Consider the following 20,704-nt stretch of genomic DNA (forward strand, 5'->3'; position numbering starts at 1 on the left):
AAAAATCATTGCTCCTATTTCTTTACAAATACCAACTTTCTACACAAACTACGAATAACCCTCTTCTACTTCTGTTCACAGGTCCTCGTCACCAAACCCGACTTCTACAATGAAGAGACCAGACGCAATCTGTTCAGTACATTCTCCTATTTCTTTACAAATACCCACTTTCTTCACAAACTACAATTAACCCCCTTCTACTTCTGTTCACAGGTCCTCGTCACCAAACCCGACTTCTACAATGAAGAGACCAGACGCAATCTGTTCAGTACATTATCCGAGCTAATCAGTTTGAACATTGTGCCCATCATCAACACTAATGATGCCGTCACTCCCCCACCCCAGAGAGACGATGAACAGTCTGGAAAGGTAAGTGGCGCAGTCAATTTTTTTACTAAACTTTCTATTACTATTACAGACACTAAGTATAGCGAGCTATACTTGAATACTATAGTAATGAAAGTATTATTTTATATATTCTTACTAATTTTTCATTTTTTATTAATTTTTCTAAAATCTAAGTAATTAATATTTGTGGTGAAACTTATCAGATTCACCACAAATATATGTATTTAAAAAAATGGAATTCAACTTAGGTATGTGTACTTTGGAGGTTGCCAAATTGCCGATTGCTCATGTTGTCATGGAGCACCTTTTTCGACGTGCTTCTCATCGAATATCATAAGAGAAAAGTTAGAACTCTTAATAAGCGCAGTCAATTTTTTTACTTTCTATTACTACAGACACTACAGTATAGCGAGCTATACTTGAATACTATAGTAATGAAAGTATTATTTTATATTATTCTTACTAATTTTTCATTTTTATTATTTTTTCTAAAATCTAAGTAATTAATATTTGTATGTATAAAAAAAATAGAATTCAACTTAGGTATGTGTAGTTTGGAGGTTGCCGAATTGCCGATTGCTCATGTTGTCATGGAGCACCTTTTTCGACGTGCTTCTCATCGAATATCATAAGAGAAAAGTTAGAACTCTTAATACCAACATACGAGGTAGGTACATTCAGTAGGTACCTATTTCAGTACGAGAAATAACAACAATACTATAATCATGAAAACAAATATGTCGGTAAACTTGGATATCTTTGTTAACGAGATTTCCTGAAATCAGGGAAGTAGAAAACTTTCATGGGAACTCCTAAATAATGGGAAAGTGAAGAAAACAAATAATATATGGCGGTAAACTTGGATATCTTTGTTAACGAGATTTCCTGAAATCAGGGAAGTAGAAAACTTTCATGGGAACTCCTAAATAATGGGAAAGTTTGGTTATTAGTGAGAATTTGAGAGTGAGTTTGGTAATAATTTGAAATTTATTGCTTATAACGTAAAGCAGATGTGAGTGAAAAGAACGTTACATTAGGTGGAATACGTTACTTTCCTTCCTATTGTATAAGGAAAGTAAAAATGTACCTTACATTTTTGAGATCAGAAATAGGTATACGTTCTAATTTTTTACACCCTACTTTACATAGAAAGTAAAGTAGGATGTACCGAAATTATGAGACCTTACACAATAATGGTGTCGAAAGCTCGAAAGTTTTTCTTTTTTCAGAAGAAAACAATAGCAATATGATGTTTTTTATGTCTGTAAATCATTGTTAGAAGACATAAAAAGACAAAGAAATAGGGTAAGTGTACCATTTATTCGCCCACCTAAAAAACGTACCATTTATTGGCCCACCTGTACCATACGAAAAAAACGTACCATTTATTGGCCCACCTGTACCATATGTCTGAACTGGACGAACTTTTCCAAGATCCAATTTCATCAAAAGAAAGGGCTTAAAGACTGCTGGCGAACCAGTGCTATTCAAAAATTGTAGTCATAAAATTTCTTTTTTCAGAAGAAAACAATAGCAATATGATGTTTTTTATGTCTGTAAATCATTGTTAAAAGACATAAAAAGACAAAGAAATGCATCGTAAAATTAGAGGCGGCTTTAGCTAGGGGAATGGGGATTGAGGTTTTGTATATATTCTCATTTGAACTTCAAGTGGTAATGCTTTGTAAGTTTTGAGACTTTTAGGAAAGTAACTATATGGATATAACATAGGGTACAAGACAAATTACAAGTATTTTTCGAGGTAATGTTGAAAAGTTCTTAACCTCGTCACATTCTTCAACTTTCTCAAACCCCCATTAAATTTTAATAAAATTTCATCTAGACTTCTCGGAATTTCAGTTAAGTTTAACATAAGAAAGCTTGCTATTTGCTAACTACACTTTTACAAGAGTAATACTCGTATAAATATTAGTAACCCCTCCCAAATTTCGCTGGTGAAATTCTCAATCCACTTCTGAAGAGAAGGGAAAGCTGAAAGAGTGATAAATACAGGAGAAGAAAAATATGACACACAAGAGTAATGCTTGTATAGATATTAGTAACCCCTCTCAAATTTCGCTGGTGAAATTCTCAATCCACTTCTGAAGAGAAGGGAAAGCTGAAAGAGTGATAAATACACTTTTTGCGCCCTCCATTTGTTTGCATTTAACAAATAGAGCTCAGGAGTTGAAAATTCCTTTTCTTTCTTCGCTCTATGGAGTCCTATAAAGTTAAACAGACAGTAGGTACCTTGTTTGTTTGTTTGTTTTTTTTGTTGATTTTAATACTCGTATAGCAAAGTAAACATGCTCCCGTTACTTGTCCCAAAGAGCAAAAGCAGACTGTAGATAATTATAATTTGATGTCCTGACACCCTTTTTGTCCTATGTACCTTGTTATGAAATTGAATTCATTGAGAATTAATGAGTTTACATAATTATTATGTACCTCGGCGCGGACGTGGAAACATAGTAATAATTATTATAAAATTATTACTGACTTCCTCAAATATTAAAAAAAAACATCAATACAAGAAGCACCAGTGTGGAGATGCCTACAATAAGAGCCTACCATAATATCTTATCTATAATATTTACAATATGCAATGTAGGTAGCTATGGGTTTTGCAAATTACAATAGAAGTGCCTCTACTTACAGGTGCTTTATAGTTTATAGCTAGTAGGGAATACCTCAAGGATTCACCACACAACTAAGGATTTACCACACAACCACGTCTAGCGGTTATATCTTACAGTCTTACACTCAAGAGTCTATTAAATTATAAGGAAAGGAACTTTATAGACACTAGGGACCAGGAGAGGGTACAGATGCAAACGGAACTAATAGAAATAGACAATAGGACACAGGGACAAAAGGTCCGTTCACACTTATTGTGATTTTCATTCGATTTTTTCCTAATGTCGTGTAGGCAATGTAATTTGACTGATACACTTACCTATGTCTGTAATTGTAAATGAGAAATGAGATAAATAATAAATGAGAGACAAAAAACACACACACACACACGACACGAGTTTTTTTCCGGACAACACAAACCGTCCATGTAGGCAACGTAATTCAAATGAGAGTGTTCCCTCTATACATAACACGATTTTTTTTCCGAACGACAAGTGGGAACGGACCTTTAGGAAACATGGTCCCCATACAGAGAGCATCAATCTACAAAGCTCTGATGTCGAACGTAAAGCAGATGTGAGTGAAAAGAACGTTACATTAGGTGAATACGTTACTTTCCTTCCTATCGTATAAGGAAAGTAAAAATGTACCTTACATTTTTGAGATCAGAAATAGGTAGGTATACGTTCTAATTTTTTACACCCTACTTTACATAGAAAGTAAAGTAGGATGTACCGAAATTATGAGACCTTACACAATAATGGTGTCGAAAGCTCGAAAGTTTTTCTTTTTTCAGAAGAAAACAATAGCAATATGATGTTTTTTATGTCTGTAAATCATTGTTAAAAGACATAAAAAGACAAAGAAATGCATCGTAAAATTAGAGGCGGCTTTAGCTAGGGGAATGGGGATTGAGGTTTTGTATATATTCTCATTTGAACTTCAAGTGGTAATGCTTTGTAAGTTTTGAGACTTTTAGGAAAGTAACTATATGGATATAACATAGGGTACAAGACAAATTACAAGTATTTTTCGAGGTAATGTTGAAAAGTTCTTAACCTCGTCACATTCTTCAACTTTCTCAAACCCCCATTAAATTTTAATAAAATTTCATCTAGACTTCTCGGAATTTCAGTTAAGTTTAACATAAGAAAGCTTGCTATTTGCTAACTACACTTTTACAAGAGTAATACTCGTATAAATATTAGTAACCCCTCCCAAATTTCGCTGGTGAAATTCTCAATCCACTTCTGAAGAGAAGGGAAAGCTGAAAGAGTGATAAATACAGGAGAAGAAAAATATGACAGACGAGAAAAAGAAAATTCAAAGAAAACTTTCTCTTTGGATAACAAGGGAAGCAAGAAATGAGCAAACTTTGAAAGCTCTTGATGGAAGAGACGACTTTTATTAGACTAGGACTGAAGTGATAATGCATGTTTGTAGATACGTTAACGTAGTGGCGAATATGGAAGTTTGGACCTAAAGCTATGAGTTTAGGTGTGCCTTTTTCGTCTATTTTATTCCGCTTGTAGCCATGCGAGGCGTGTGTGGTACTTTAAGTCTGACCTTTTGAATTTTAGTAGTATTGAAAGCTAAAGTGCAAGAGGATATATTATACAAATTGAAAATGACAGCTCATGAGGATACACATCCATTAATATGAGACATAAAATTTGCCATGTAAAGTGTGCTTGTTTTATATTGTTGCCTTATGCAAGAGGCGTGTGTGGTACTTTAAGTCTGACCTTTTGAATTTTAGTAGTATTGAAAGCTAAAGTGCAAGAGGATAATAATATATTATGCAAATTGAAAGTGACAGCTCATGAGGATACACATCCATTAATATGAGACATAAAATTTGCCATGTAAAGTGTGCTTGTTTTATATTGTTGCCTTTTGCAAAACAAAAAAACAAAATTGACAATGCCAACCTAGTCTGCCTTGTAAGCGCTAGGCCGCGGGTTCGATTCCCGCCCGGGGCGGGATAATGTTCGTTCTCGGAACGGCTGGCTTTCCTCCTATCCTGTCTTCCTTCTCTCTTCGATTTCGGGACGATAAGACCCTAGGAATGCAAAACAAAACAAAATTGACAATGCCAACCTAGTTAGCTTGGTTGGTGGCGCGTCTGCCTTGTAAGCGCTAGGCCGCGGGTTCGATTCCCGCCCGGGGCGGATTTTATCCTGATGGGATAATGTTCGTTCTCGGAACGGCTGGCTTTCCTCCTATCCTGTCTTCCTTCTCTCTTCGATTTCGGGACGATAAGACCCTAGGAGTTACAGTTCCCTCTGTCAAACCTCTTAAAAAAAAAAAAAAATGACAATACCTAAGTAGATTTATTGATCATAGAAGGCAATGACATCAAATTTGAAGTGGTTTTATTTCACTTGAGATCTCTACTTTCAACACCATCTTGTTGTCCAGTAAACGCGAGAGAAATTAACCATCCACAGGAGCGTAGAGAAATTGAGATTTCAGTTTAGTCAAAATTCTCATTCTTGAAATATCACCCCAACCTGTCCCAATCTCACAGACATTTTCACTGACAAACTCTTTCGTTCAGACAGAGGTACAACCATCCACAGGGGCGTAGAGAAATTGATCATTCTTGAAATATTATCCTAACCTGTCCCAATCTCACAGACATTTTCACTGACAAACTCTTTCGTTCAGACAAAGGTACATTGTTTTTTTTTCTAATAAAACATTATAAACATTATTTCCTTCTCCATCGGATTACGTTTACTTTACTTTTCAATAAAGGCCAAGAATAAAAATGTTTTTTTTTCTAATAAAACATTATACGCGAAATAAAACATTATTTCTAATAAAACACCACGCCTGCCTCGGTGGTGTAGTGGTCAAGGCGCTCGCCTGGTAAACAGGAGGGCGTGGGTTCAATCCCAGCCAAGGTATGGAATTTTATCCTCAATATAAATTGAGAATTTGACCACAATAATAATAGTAGCCTACTGCTGGAGTAAAGGGACTTTTCAGTCCTATGCGAGCAGTATAACAGCACTATTAAATAAAGATGATTTCTAATTAATAAAAAAGTTGGAAGTACTAAATAAGCTTGCATACTTGAATTTCCTATAGGTAGGTAGATAGGTACCTACATAGGCAGGTACCTACATATGTAGGTACCTACATAGGTCTGAAATATTATTTCCTTCTCCATCGGATTACGTTTACTTTACTTTTCAATAAAGGCCAAGAATAAAAGGTAGAAATTTCGTTATCTTATTTATACACTCATCCTGTTTTGCTTCGTCTTACTTTGAACACTTGAAAATGGAAAACTTACTGTTCTCTCTTCCATCTTGAAAATTTCCTTATCTTATTTATACACTCATCCTGTTTTGCTTCGTCTTACTTTGAACACTTGAAAATGGAAAACTTACTGTTCTCTCGTCCATCTTGAGCTTTCTGACCTTTTCATTTTAAGCAGGGGCCCTTTGACCGACCTATCTTGTGTATTGAAATATTCATAATATAGGAGTCTGCTCTCAGCAGCTCTTCCCATTTTAATTCCATCTTGAGCTTTCTGACCTTTTCATGTTAAGCAGGGGCCCTTTGACCGACCTATCTTGTGTATTGAAATATTCATAATATAGTAGTCTGCTCTCAGCAGCTCTTCCCATTTTAACTGTTCGCTTATTCTCTTTCAATTCGAAAATTTCGAACGCAATTTCCAAAATTTCATCAGATTTGTAGATTTTTTTTTTCTTTTTATTCCCTTTGTACCAAGAAAGTACGCACTACGTAGCTAGCTTCATACTAGTAATTTCACAAATGAGAGAGAAAAAATGAAGATTTCAGAAATGAGATTAGTCGGTATACAAAAAAATTTAGCTTAATAACAAAGATGGCAATCTTATTTAGAGAAATATCAGACTGAAAAGAGAAAACGCTTTTTATCTGATGATCCTAGATAAGGAATTCTTTTTTAGAAAGCGGGAATAATAACGAACCCTTTAGTTCTCCTTAACAATCTCTGGAACACGGAACAGATGAGAAACTAGATTCCCTAATCAAGAGTAGCGAGAGTTACCAATGAAACTCATTTGAAATGAAATCAGAAAGCTAGGAGGTTTTCACTAAGGATTTTTCCCTAGTTCATACTTCATACTTACACTCGTATTTATGAACAAGAGTGATCGTTCTTAGATCAGTCTCAAGTCAAAATTGACCAATCAAATGCCTTGAGACTATGCGAGAAAATACGGATTTTCCAGACGCTAAAGGGTTAGGTAATTCATATGTTGTTGAACCCATAAAATACACAAGACCATGTTTAGACTGCTGGGGTAAAGAGGCTTTTTAGTCTCATTCGAGCTGGATAAACAAGGTATATTCTATTCTATTTCATAAAGTTAAATAAGAAAATACGGATTTTCCAGACGCTAAAGGGTTAATTCATATGTTGTTGAACCCATAAAATACACGAGACCTTGTTTAGACTGCTGGGGTAAAGAGGCTTTTTAGTCTCATTCGAGCTGGATAAACAAGGTATATTCTATTCTATTTCATAAAGTTAAATACTTTTTAGTCAGCCTAGTATGTTAGCTTGGAGGTAGAACACCAGCGCTAGGCCGCGGTCCCCACCCGGGCAAACTCCTAAACAGTTAAGGATCGTTCCCGTAACAGCGTGTTTTTTCCAATATTTACTGTCCTCCTCTCTCCGATTTCGGGACGATAAGACATCCGTTGTTACATTTCCCCCCTGTTAAATCTCTGAAAAAGAAAGACTTTTTCCGTTAAAAAATAATAATAATAATAGTAAATCTAAAGTTAGCTTGGAGGTAGAACACCTGCCTTATAGGCGCTAGGCCGCGGTTCCCACCCGGGGCAAACTCCTAAACAGTTAAGAATCGTTCCCGTAACAGCTGGCTTTTTCCTATATTTACTGTCCTCCTTCTCTCTCCGATTTCGGTACGATAAGACATCCGTTGTTACATTTCCTCCCTATTAAACCTCTTAAAAAGAAAGACTTTTTCCGTTAAATAATAATAATAAATCTAAAAATGGAGATACTGGTCATGTCGTTGCTCTCTCCCAGAAGTAGGTAATTCAATTCAGAGATAAAATCGAATACCTTGAACATTTAATGGAGAGCCTTTTTTCAATATTCAATGAACTATGTAATTACGAACAATGTAATTGCACGATCCTTAACTTGAAATACGCCATCAACTCAAGCCGTTTAAAAAAAAAAAAAAAAAAAAGAGCGTCGGGCGTAGAGAAATTGAGATTTCAGTTTAGTTAAAATTCTCATTCTTGAAATATCACCCCAACCTGTCCCAATCTCACAGACATTTTCACTGACAAACTCTTTCGTTCAGACAGAGGTACCTACATTGTTTTTTTTTTCTAATAAAACATTATAAACATTATTTCCTTCTCCATCGGATTACGTTTACTTTACTTTTCAATAAAGGCCAAGAATAAAAGGTAGAAATTTCGTTATCTTATTTATACACTCATCCTGTTTTGCTTCGTCTTACTTTGATCCCACTTTTATACATGAGAAGATTAAAATGCCGTTTATGATGAAATCTATTTTGACAACGCGGAGATAAAATCATAAGTGATTCGTGGGATTAATTATGTAATTTATCAATTTTGTAATTACAAAATTAGATGAATCTCGATGCGATTTTCTAATGGCAAAAACACAGCGTGCATAGAATTGATAAATAATTGCACTAATGAGAATTTCTGCCAGCAGATATCAGGGCTGTTGATTCTTGATTTTGCATTGGCAGATCACTAAGCAATGAGTATGAGTCAGGATTAAACTGGCGGCCGACCTATAAGGCTTGAGTAGTCATTCAGTTTTATGCTAGGTTAGAATTTTGATTTACATAACCTTGTTCGTCCCTAAATGAGATCGAACCATCCAAATGGCCAAACAAACTTCGCTCCTTGAATAGTGAAGTTATCCCTAGGGGTCTTGGGGAGTCATCGGAGAAAAAATGACGTTTAAGTGCTCTACTTTCACTCTTCATAGCTATACTTTTGAATAAACAAGAAAAGGAGCCCCTGAAAGTAATCCCTGTGCATACAATAGATAACAATTTGAAATTAAATTCCACGACAAAATACATAATACAATTCTCCCGAAATCTAGCTGGAATTATAACAGTTGCAGTTTCCAGTTCGCCAGATCAGTTTGCCTCTTCAGGGATGAATAGCTTTAGGTTAGAATTTTGATTTACATAACCTTGTTCGTCCCTAAATGAGATCGAACTATCCAAATGGCCAAACAAACTTCGCTCCTTGAATAGTGAAGTTATCCCTAGGGGTCTTAGGGAGTCATCGGAGAAAAAATGACGTTTAAGTGCTCTACTTTCACTCTTCATAGCTATACTTTTGAATAAACAAAAAAAAGGAGCCCCTGAAAGTAATCCCTGTGCATACAATAATAACAATTTGAAATTAAATTCCACGACAAAATACATTATACAATTCTCCCGAAATCTAGCTGGAATTATAACAGTTGCAGTTTCCAGTTCGCCAGATCAGTTTGCCTCTTCAGGGATGAATAGCTAACGGGTACCATTACGTTTGTGTACTAATTAATGTGTAGAAAATGGGTAACTAAAAAATACATTGATCTAAAAGCAAAGCTTTCTTGTTTCCCCAAGAAAATTTGGATTCAAAATTAAATTGTGTTTGGCATTAATGTTAAGAACTTCAAGATACAATCTGCACGTGTGACGTAAAGCCACTACCGCTGATACCAAAGATGACGTGGTTGGATTTTCTTGTTTCCCCAAGAAAATTTGGATTCAAAATTAAATTGTATTTGGCATTAATGTTAAGAACTTCAAGATACAATCTGCACGTGTGACGTAAAGCCACTACCGCTGATACCAAAGATGACGTGGTTGGAAAAAATTAATATGCAGATTCCGAAAGCAAATTTCACGCAAAAGTTCATTTTGCTGTTGACTTTAGTTTAGTTTTATTCGGTTTATGCAAATATAATTTTTTTCAGACCCCACCTGTGTTAGCAACACTCCCGGAAGCCATCTTGTCAGAAACTCCTGATTTTGTTTAACTATTAATCTTCCCTTATCATAGATCCACTTTCCCTGAACTTCAAACTTACTTCCTTCCAAAACAAACTTTAATTTTTATTTTATTCAATTTTTGGCTTCAACGCATCCTTAGTGCTTTGCTAATACTTTTCTATTGCTCGGAAATAACAAAGTAAATACACCTCGTTGTTTTCGAAGAAAATTGGATCCGACAAAGAAAATTCCTCGTGCAGTATGGTAAACACACAAGATGCTGTAGGTAATAATACCCTTTCAATGAAAAACTTTGATCACGTGTAGAGTATAGCACAAAATCCTGTATTAAGGTTGTTCACAAACTGGAAAAATACAGTTGTAGCTTTGTATCCTATTGGAAATATCCAATGTTTTTTTCTTCCTTCTTACCTTCCCCTTCTCTTCTCCTACCTTCCCCTACTCTTCCCCAGTAGGTATCTGTTACAACTTTAGATCCCATCGTTGCATCTGACACTGGAATGTGTTAAATTCATTTCCCAGTAAAACTTCAATGCTAGGGTACAAGTTAGCACTGCGAAATAAAATATGTTCTAATTTCGCTTGTCAAATGTCGAAAACATACAAAGAAATTTCCCCTACTCTTCCCCAGTAGGTATCTGTTACAACTTTGGATCCCATCGTTGCATCTGACACTGGAATGTGTTAAATTCATTTCCCAGTAAACTTCAATGCTAGGGTACAAGTTAGCACTGCGAAATAAAATATGTTCTAATTTCGCTTGTCAAATGTCGAAAACATACAAAGAAATTCAACCAAAAAAAAGTAATAGTAACTGTTGTTAACAGGGATGATTTTATTAAGGGATTGAAGGGACATGGCTGTCCTTTCGACAGACCAAAAGTTAATACCTTCTACCAAGGTATATCTAGGTAAGGTACACATGGACAGAATACGGACATGACTTGCATGTGTACACAAAGACCCCACTCCAAGGCTTAGGTTTAGGGGCAAACAGCCCGAGAGGATTTCACCAATATATTTTCAGCCTTTAGAACGCCTATTAACAGCCTGTTCCACTTGATTTGTATAGTCTCAACAGGGCTGTTAAGCTAATAGTCAGTTAGGGACTAAAACTAGGCTGGTGAAACTCACCCTTGGTAATTATACTAAAATAGGTAGGTATAACATGAATAAGCAAAGTTTAACTAGACTTTTCGTAGGGAAACAAACTTCACCTATATGACATGGATATATTTTCCTTCGAAACTCGAGCCTGATTTGTGACACATAATATCAAATGCCAGAAAACGAACATGTTTTTTTTCACGTCAACTGACGGTATTAGTTGCAAATAAAATCCATTTATTGGCATTATAATTCGAGAAATTCAAACTCAGAGGAAGAGGAAAGGAAGGAGAGAAGAGGGAGAGTAAGAAAGAGCTGGAAACGATGTAGAAAAGGACAACCATAAAAAGTACCAGGTAGATGCAAATGCATGTACCTGCATAAAATTAAAAGAAGAAAAAGAAGTGGGGTAGGTGTGTACTTTTTTAATATACCTACCTACATAATTATACGTAAAATCTGATCAAAACAAAGAGAGATATGTTGATAATTTGGTGGAGATGTCAAAACACCTTTCAATAGGTATGAACCTACTAATTGTCCCAGGGAAATAGAATCTCCACCAATTTTCAGATCAATTAGGTATCTGATTATGAATATTGAAGCTTAAAAAAAAAAAAAAAAAAAAAAAAAAAAAAAAAAAAAAAAAAAGTTCTTTTTTCTCTAAAAAGAGGAAAGAAAGGAGAGAAGAGGGAGAGTAAGAAAGAGCTGGAAACGATGTAGAAAAGGACAACCATAAAAAGTACCAGGTATATGCATGTACATGCATAAAATTAAAAGAAAAAGACGAAGAAGAAGAAAAAGAAGTGGGGTAGGTGTGTACTTTTTTAATATACCTACATAATTATACGTAAAATCTGATCAAAACAGAGAGAGATATGTTGATAATTTGGTGGAGATGTCAAAACACCTTTCAATATGAACCTACTAATTGTCCCAGGGAAATAGAATCTCCACCAATTTTCAGATCAGTTAGGTATCTGATTATGAATATTGAAGCTTAAAAAAAACTAGTAGGTATAGCTTCGTTATACATATGTAATTGTAGTAATAGAAAGTAAAAAATACCAATTACCTATTGGCGTTAAAGGAATAAAATCTTGACGTTTGCAGAGCAACCCACCATGTTTGGTCATACAACAAGGTAAATAAAATTCATCAAAATGTGCGGTGAATGTTTGCATTGTGTGTGTTGTGGGAATGAAAGGAGTGGTAAAGGAGTGATGGTGAAAGGAGTGACCAGAAAGGAGAGGGCAGGAAACGGACAAGTCAACTAGTGTTTGCGCTGGCTGAGTGCTTTTTAATTAATATCCCCTCCAGACTTTGCGAACAACATGTGAGTGTGTGTTCATAACTCTCTAATCCTTTAAATCCCATTCTTCAGTGGCGCGAGGTGTTGCTGGTAAGGGTGGCAAAAATATACATAACTTAGGCAGGTGTGAAAAATATCAGATGCATATCTTAGGCAGGCAGGTAAGAAAATAATTTTGATTGTCTTAATCATAATTAATACTTGGTACAAATGTCGTTCCTGGATTAAGACAAGTTAGTAAATTTTATAATTTGACTTGAAGTCCAACCACCAACCTCCAGACTCGAAGTGCACTTAAACGATTGTCTTAATCATAATTAATACTTGGTACAAACGTCGTTCCTGGATTAAGACAAGTTAGTAAATTTTATAATTTGACTTGAAGTCCAACCACCAACCTCCAGACTCGAAGTGCACTTAAACACTACCCCACTTTCTATGTAGCTAGCCACCTATGTAAAGGTCTCTGACACTCTAAGCCGGATTAAGAGACTTTGGAAAAAAGTTTCGTATTTTTAACCATTTCCACTTTATTTTGTGTGATATGTAGATATAGTGTTCCTTTCAGAAAGAAAAGGACAAAAATGTTAGGAGACATCAAAATTGACCCTTTTGTATTGGTAAAAGGCATATAAATCTTTCCCCTTCTTTTGCCTCTAAGAAGAATAACATTACCCTAATATATTTTCTGGAAAAATCTCGATTTCCAACGAGCATTTCCTCCGCTGAATCCCTAGATAGTGTCAGACATTAAAATTGACCCTTTTGTATTGCTAAAAGGCATATAAATCTTTCCCCTTCTTTTGCCTCCAAGAAGAATAACATTACCCTAATATATTTTCTGGAAAAATCTCGATTTCCAACGAGCATTTCCTCCGCTGAATCCCTAGATAGTGTCAAATAAAACGGACATTTTGTGAATTTTAATTATTTTATAAAATAAAAAAAAAAACAACACCAACAACGCCTAAATGCCTGTCAACAGTAAAAATAAATGCCTATTCAATATTCTACTGTGTCAAGAATAAACCGACTAGTTAGACATGATGATCCCTAAATCCCTAGAATTTTATGACAGTGAGTTAGGTATTTTCACTTATTTTTTATGACTTTTAAATGATTTTTTCAACATTTATTTTTATCAGTTTTTAACAAATTTCAATGAATTGTTTCGTTCGATTTTCCAGAAACTCATCAGCATCAAGGACAATGACAGTTTGGCGGCCATGTTAGCCGCCGAAATTCAGGCCGACCTTCTAATCCTGATGTCTGACGTGAACGGAATCTACACGAAAGCTCCCTGGGAGGAGGGTGCCAAAATGATCTGGACTTACACCTCGGAGATGAGGGACACGGTACAGTTTGGACAGAAGTCCAAGGTCGGAACTGGAGGGATGGACTCTAAGGTGAGTAATAATAATAAATAAATAAAGGCCAAAAGCTTGCTACTTGGTACTCTCCAAAACAATTATGATTTAAAACCAAGAAATTGTATGAATGCCTGGAAACTTATTTAGTTATGCAATGTGCAAGACCTCCTATAAATAAAGGCCAAAAGCTTGCTACTTGCTACTCTCCAAAACAATTATGATTTAAAACCAAGAAATTGTATGAATGCCTGGAAACTTATTTAGTTATGCAATGTGCAAGACCTCCTACTCTTCATAATCTCATTGAGAGTTGTTTGAATGTTTCCACTTTTCAGTCCCTCTTGGTTAGTAGTCTGCTTTATAAGCGCTAGGCCGTGGGTTCGATTCCCTCGCGTGGCGAATTTTATCCTTAGCGGATAATGTTCGTTCTCGGAGCGGAATTTAAGAAGGCAGATAATATAGGTATGTAGAGTTGGAGTACCTGCCTAGTTCAATCGATTTTCTCTCTCCCCAATAGGTAAACTCTGCCACATGGGCTCTGGACCGTGGAGTGTCTGTGGTCATCTGTAACGGAATGCAGAAAGAAGCCATCAAACAGATTGTAGCGGGAAGAAAAATCGGAACCTTCTTTACCGACGCTAGCGCTCAATCGGGTGGAACTCCAGTTGAAGTTCTTGCTGAAAACGGTAAGAGAATACGGATTTCCCAGACGCTAAAGGGTTAATTCATATGTTGTTGAACCCATAAAATACACGAGACCTTGTTCAGACTGCTGGGGTAAAGAGGCTTTTTAGTCTCATTCGAGCTGGATAAACAAGGTATATTCTATTCTATTTCATAAAGTTAAATACTTTTTTACTGACTTGAACCAGGCTAGGGCCTCAGAGAACAAATGCGTGATACAGACCTTGCACCAACGTTATTTTTACCACAAAATTCAATTTCATACCTATCTTAATACCTACTTATGCAGCCTAGTAAGTTAGCTTGGAGGTAGAACACCTGCCTTATAGGCGCTAGGCCGCGGTCCCCACCCGGGCAAACTCCTAAACAGTTAAGGATCGTTCCCGTAACAGCTGGCTTTTTCCTATATTTACTGTCCTCCTTCTCTCTCCGATTTTGGGACGATAAGACATCCGTTGTTACATTTCCTCCCTGTTAAACCTCTGAAAAAGAAAGACTTTTTCCGTTAATAAATAATAATAATAATAATAATAGTAAATCTAAAAATGGAGATACTGGTCATGTCATTGCTCTCTCCCAGAAGTAGGTAATTCAATTCAGAGATAAAATCGAATAAATTAAACATTTAATGGAGAGCTTTTTTTAAATATTCAATGAACTGTGTAATTACGAACAATGTAATTGCACGAACCTTAACTTGAAATACGCCATTAACTCAAGCCGTTCAAAAAAAAAAAAAAAAAAAAATTTGAAAAATTCCTGGAAAGACTAATAAATAAATAAAGGCCAAAAGCTTGCTACTTGCTACTCTCCAAAACAATATTATGATTTAAACCAAGAAATTGTATGAATGCCTGGAAACTTATTTAGTTATGCAATGTGCAAGACTTCCTACTCTTCTTTCTCTCATTGAGAGTTGTTTTGATGTTTCAACTTTTCAGTCCCACTTGGTTAGTAAGATAATATAGGTATGTAGAGTTGGAGTACCTGCCTATTTCAATCATTTTTCTCTCTCCCCAATAGGTAAACTCTGCCACATGGGCTCTGGACCGTGGAGTGTCTGTAGTCATCTGTAACGGAATGCAGAAAGAAGCCATCAAGCAGATTGTAGCGGGAAGAAAAATCGGAACCTTCTTTACCGACGCTAGCGCTCAATCGGGCGGAACTCCAGTTGAAGTTCTTGCTGAAATTTGGAAGAATGAGACGTCTTGTTCTAAGTTGACAGTCTATGTATAAAGCACTACTTGGGTACTTTTTTTTTCTTTGATAAAGAGTATATTTAGAGGAAGACCCTTACCAAAAATTGAGTGTTTCACAGACTTTGTATTCCACAGAGTGATGAATGAGAAAGGAAGGTAATATTGCCTCTACTTTTCGGTGTCACGACTACCCCGGTAGTATGTTTCTCCTCAGATGCGTGGGAAGGGAGAAAAAACCAAAAGTGTGTCCTCCATTTTCAAATTTATCCTATTCTCTGTGCAGTCATATCTACTCGTACTAGTACTAGTACTAGAGTAGAATATATATACTATGTTTATCCTGCCAAAATGGGACTGGAAAGTCCCTTTACTCCCGCAGTCTGAACACTACGGTCCCGAAGAAACACGCTAAAACCTCGCAGTGTAAATACTTTACAAAGATGTTACCCCGATATCCTCTACATTCGCAGGTATCTACCCGAGAAGAGATAAGTGATCTCCTCTCCATGGAGAAGCACATTGACCTCATCATCCCCCGAGGCTCCTCAGATCTGGTCCGGAGCATTCAGCAGAAGAGTCAGCACATTCCTGTTCTGGGTCACGCTGAGGGTATTTGCCATGTGTATGTGGACAAGGATGCTGACATCCGGAAGGCCATCAAGATTGGTAAGCTATTTCTGTGTTTTTTTCTTCTTCTTGGGAGTAGGACTTTTTCTTTTCCTTCTCTTTCTCTTTCGTAGGCCAGCCACTCACTATCATCAGGTAGACCTGTCAGATACACCTGATCAGGTCCGCCTGTCAGGTCTACATGATCGTGCATGTGTGTGCTTATCAGGTAGAAGGCCTTTATATCAATTTTCTCCTTCTTAATTTTCTTCTTCTTCTTCTTCTTCTTCTTCTTCTTCTTCTTCTTCTTCTTCTTCTTCTTCTTCTTCTTCTTCTCCTCCTTCTCCTCCTCCTCCTCCTCCTTCTCGTATTCTCTTATAAATCAGGCTTTTCTCTTTCAACACCGAAGGATGGTGTGTACAGATACAGCCATGTTACTCGTAAAGCTTACAACAATATTAACAGAGTTAATATTTTGTTACACACGCAATAAGTATCAGGAAGGGGCTTTTTGTACTTGATTTCATTTAAAATCTGAAACAGTAGAGGGGTACTCTTTATAAGAACGAAAGCTCCTAATTAGTCACTTTTGGTGTCAAATTTCCTTGATACTCATCAGCTGTCTAGCTTTCGTCTTCTAGGTATCAATTTTCTATCAAGTATCAACTTTCATTCTCAACATGTTCATCATCCTATCATAGGATGATTGATACTACTTTTCCCCCAACCGAAGATAGTAGTTCTTTTAAGCACGTTGTTGCTCAAATTTAATGTGTGTGTAAGTACTGTGGTAAACAGTATGGACGGCCTTTGTTTACGAATCATTTTATGTTAGAGAAATAAGAAAACCCCTGCTTTGTACTTTACTTGCAACACCGAATTCACATCATAGGTAACCGGAGATAGTAGTTCTTTTAAGCACATTGTTGCTCAAATGTGTGTGTAAGTACTGTGGTAAATAGTATGGACCGCCTTTGTTTACGAATCATTTTATGTTAGAGAAATAAGAAAACCCCTGCTTTGTACTTTACTTGCAACACCGAATTCACATCATAGGTAATTCTGGAAATTCAATAATATTATTATGATTTAGGGAGAGATGGGCGTTAGTGGACTACCATGTCTACTCCTCTTCATCAGATTAAGCAGCCTATTCATCTCGGGAAGTTATTTTACAACCAACTGTAATTAATTCTATTTATTGCAACTTTCTGGTAATTTGATAATCTTGCTCTTAGCGCGATCTGGCAGCCGAGTTCTCCAAGGCCTGAATCCTGAGGACCGAGCCAAAGCCATCTACAACCTAGCCGATCTGCTTATCTCCCAACCGGAGATAGTAGTTCTTGCACGTTGTTGCTCAAATGTGTGTGTAAGTACTGTGGTAAACAGTATGGACCGCCTTTGTACTTTCACATCATAGGTAATTCTGGAAATTCAATAATATTATTATGATTTAGGGAGAGATGGACGTCAGTGGACTACCATGTCTCCTCCTCTTCATCAGATTAAGCAGCCTATTCATCTCGGGAAGTTATTTTACAACTAACTGTAATTAATTCTATTTATTGCAACTCTCTGGTAATTTGATAATCTTGCTCTCAGCGCGATCTGGCAGCCGAGTTCTCCAAGGCCTGAATCCTGAGGACCGAGCCAAAGCCATCTACAACCTAGCCGATCAGGGAGAGATGGACGTTAGTGGACTACCATGTCTACTCCTCTTCATCAGATTAGGCAGCCTATTCATCTCGGGAAGTTATTTTACAACTAACTGTAATTGATTCTATTTATTGCAACTTTCTGGTAATTTGATCATCTTGCTCTCAGCGCGATCTGGCAGCCGAGTTCTCCAAGGCCTGAATCCTGAGGACCGAGCCAAAGCCATCTACAACCTAGCCGATCTGCTTATCTCCAAACAAGCCGACCTGCTTGATGCCAACTCAAAAGATCTTTCCGACGCCACCAAAAACGGCGTCGCCAAACCCCTTCTGTCGAGACTGTCCCTGACGCCTTCCAAACTGAAGAGCTTGTCCACCGGATTGAAACAGATTGCAGAGTCCAGCCACACCAATGTTGGTAAGTTTGTCAAAACCATTCTCTCAAACTAGGCTGCGGTTACAGACCTCATCTCACTCACCTAGCTATGTAGATAACATGTTATTTGTTTATAAGTTAGTCAAGTTAAGAAACATACCTCAGCAGATAGACAGGGTACAAGTATAGTATAAATCAGTAAGTTAGTTAATTACAGTATTCATACTAAGTAGAATACTCAAGCAACCCCTCTGAAATTTTACTGAGTGTTTCCAGAGGGGACTTATTGCTAAAAAAAAAAAAAAAAAAAAAAAAAAAAAAAATGATTCTCGCTTGATAAATTTCAAGAGCGTGAAAAGTATGTGGGAATGTGAAAATTTTACTTCGAGTGTTTAAAAACATGGAAGAAAATCGGGCCAATTTTTTGTGGGCGTGATTCCGGAGACACGAGTATCTGATCAGGTAAGGCTCACTGCACGTTGACACAGGGTACAACCGCGTCACTGAAAACAGGTTCAACCCCTATCAAACGAACGAATATCCTCAGATATACCTATCTTACGCTCTGAAAACACGTAAAATGTAGAACTTCTTTACCTTCCTTCCTCACGCAAAAATCGTCTTTACCTACAACAAAATAGTTCAGAAATCCTAAAACATGTACCATAAATGCATAAATCACTCTTGAACTCTATAGGTTTGATGAGTTACTATCTGACTCATTGACTGAGTAGTCCACTGAAAAGAGCCGTTCTTCCTACCGAGTTGAGAGAGAACCCCAGGTTAAGGTTAAGAGTATACACATTTTATACTCTAAATGGAAGTACAGAAACTACCGTAATATAAATAAGTTATACTTTGAGAAAACTTTTCGTCAAGTTTTAAACGCTCTCACATCAAAAGCTGAAAAAATAATAAATGGAGAGCGAGTTGAGAGAGAACCTCAGGTTAAGGTTAAGAGTATACACATTTTATACTCTAAATGGAAGTACAGAAACTACCGTAATATAAATAAGTTACACTTTGAGAAAACTTTTCGTCAAGTTTTAAACGCTCTCACATCAAAAGCTGAAAAAATAATAAATGGAGATGATATTAAGAGAAGAAGGAAGGTAAAGAGAAATCAACTGTGAGGAGCAGGTACGGAGCAAAACGAGTTACACCAGAAGAGATAAGTCTGAGAGAAGATTAGGTAAACGGGAGGAAAGGGGTAGGAAGGGAAAACAGAGAAGAGGTGGAAGGCAAGGAAGATGGTGAAGCTAAGAAAGATAGGAGGAAGAGGAGGATAAGGAATTGGAGGAAGGAAGGTAAAGAGAAATCAACTGTGAGGAGCAGGTACGGAGCAAAACGAGTTACACCAGAAGAGATAAGTCTGAGAGAAGATTAGGTAAACGGGAGGAAAGGGATAGGAAGAATGTAGGAAGGGAAAAAAGAGAAGAGGTGGAAGGCTAGGAAGATGGTGAAGCTAAGAAAGATAGGAGGAAGAGGAGGATAAGGAATTGGAAGGTAAAAAAGATGATAGAAAGGGAGAAGGGATAAGAATGTGGAATAAGGCAAGAAATATGGTGAAGGAGAAAGTTAGCTGAGAGAGAGAGGGAAGAGAGGAACTTGGTGGAGAAGAGAGAGAAACTGGGAAAAGGGAAGTTGAAGGAGAGAGCAAAAGGTAAGAGGAGGGAAAAAAACTAAACGGACAAGAAGTGTGGGAGGAAGAGAACGACAGGATAAAGACTAGACAAGAGACTGAGAATTATAAAGAGAGAGGGGGAGAGAGAGAAACTTGGGAGAAAAGCGAGAAAGTGGGAAAAGTGAAGTTGAATAAGAAGAAGGAAGGTGGAAAGAAAGAGAGGGGGAAGAGAGGAACTTGGTAGAGAAGAGAGAGAAACTGGGAAAAGGGAAGTTGAAGGAGAGAGCAAAAGGTAAGAGGAGAGAAAAAAACTAAACGGATAAGAAGTGTGGGAGGAAGAGAACGACAGGATAAAGACTAGACAAGAGACTGAGAAGGACAAAGAGAGAGGGGGAGAGAGAGAAATTGGGAGAAAAGCGAGAAAGTGGGAAAAGTGAAGTTGAATAAGAAGAAGGAAGGTGGAAAGAGAAATAGAGGGGAATAAGAGAAGTGTGGGAGAATGAGGACGAGAGGATAAAGACTATAGGAGGGACTGAAAAGTGACGGATGGTAGGGAATAGTATGGTTAAAGGACGAGTAGGGAGAGTGTGGGAAAGGGGAACGTGTTTACTTTCCTTGGAATGACGAGAAAGTTATGGATCCTCTGAGACTATTTCAGCATTTTCCAGCGCTATTCACATAGCACAAAGTGTGGGAGAATGAGGACGAGAGGATAAAGACTATAGGAGGGACTGAAAAGTGACGGATAG

The 20,704-nt window shown here is 37.0% G+C and overlaps 1 protein-coding gene across 1 annotated transcript in view; it reads left to right on the top strand.

Annotated features, from left to right (window-relative positions):
* The window catches only part of LOC103511889 (delta-1-pyrroline-5-carboxylate synthase-like), a 79,911-nt gene that overhangs the window by 37,640 nt on the left and 21,567 nt on the right, over positions 1–20,704 (top strand). Inside the window, exons 6-10 of the mRNA XM_026825512.1 lie at positions 82–369; positions 13,629–13,847; positions 14,329–14,497; positions 17,539–17,669; positions 18,097–18,396. Coding sequence (XP_026681313.1) covers positions 82–369; positions 13,629–13,847; positions 14,329–14,497; positions 17,539–17,669; positions 18,097–18,396 — 1,107 coding nt within the window. The remainder of the gene's footprint in view (positions 1–81; positions 370–13,628; positions 13,848–14,328; positions 14,498–17,538; positions 17,670–18,096; positions 18,397–20,704) is intronic.

Source organism: Diaphorina citri, unplaced genomic scaffold, assembly GCF_000475195.1.
Source record: "Diaphorina citri unplaced genomic scaffold, Diaci psyllid genome assembly version 1.1 scaffold763, whole genome shotgun sequence".
Taxonomy (NCBI): domain Eukaryota; kingdom Metazoa; phylum Arthropoda; class Insecta; order Hemiptera; family Psyllidae; genus Diaphorina; species Diaphorina citri.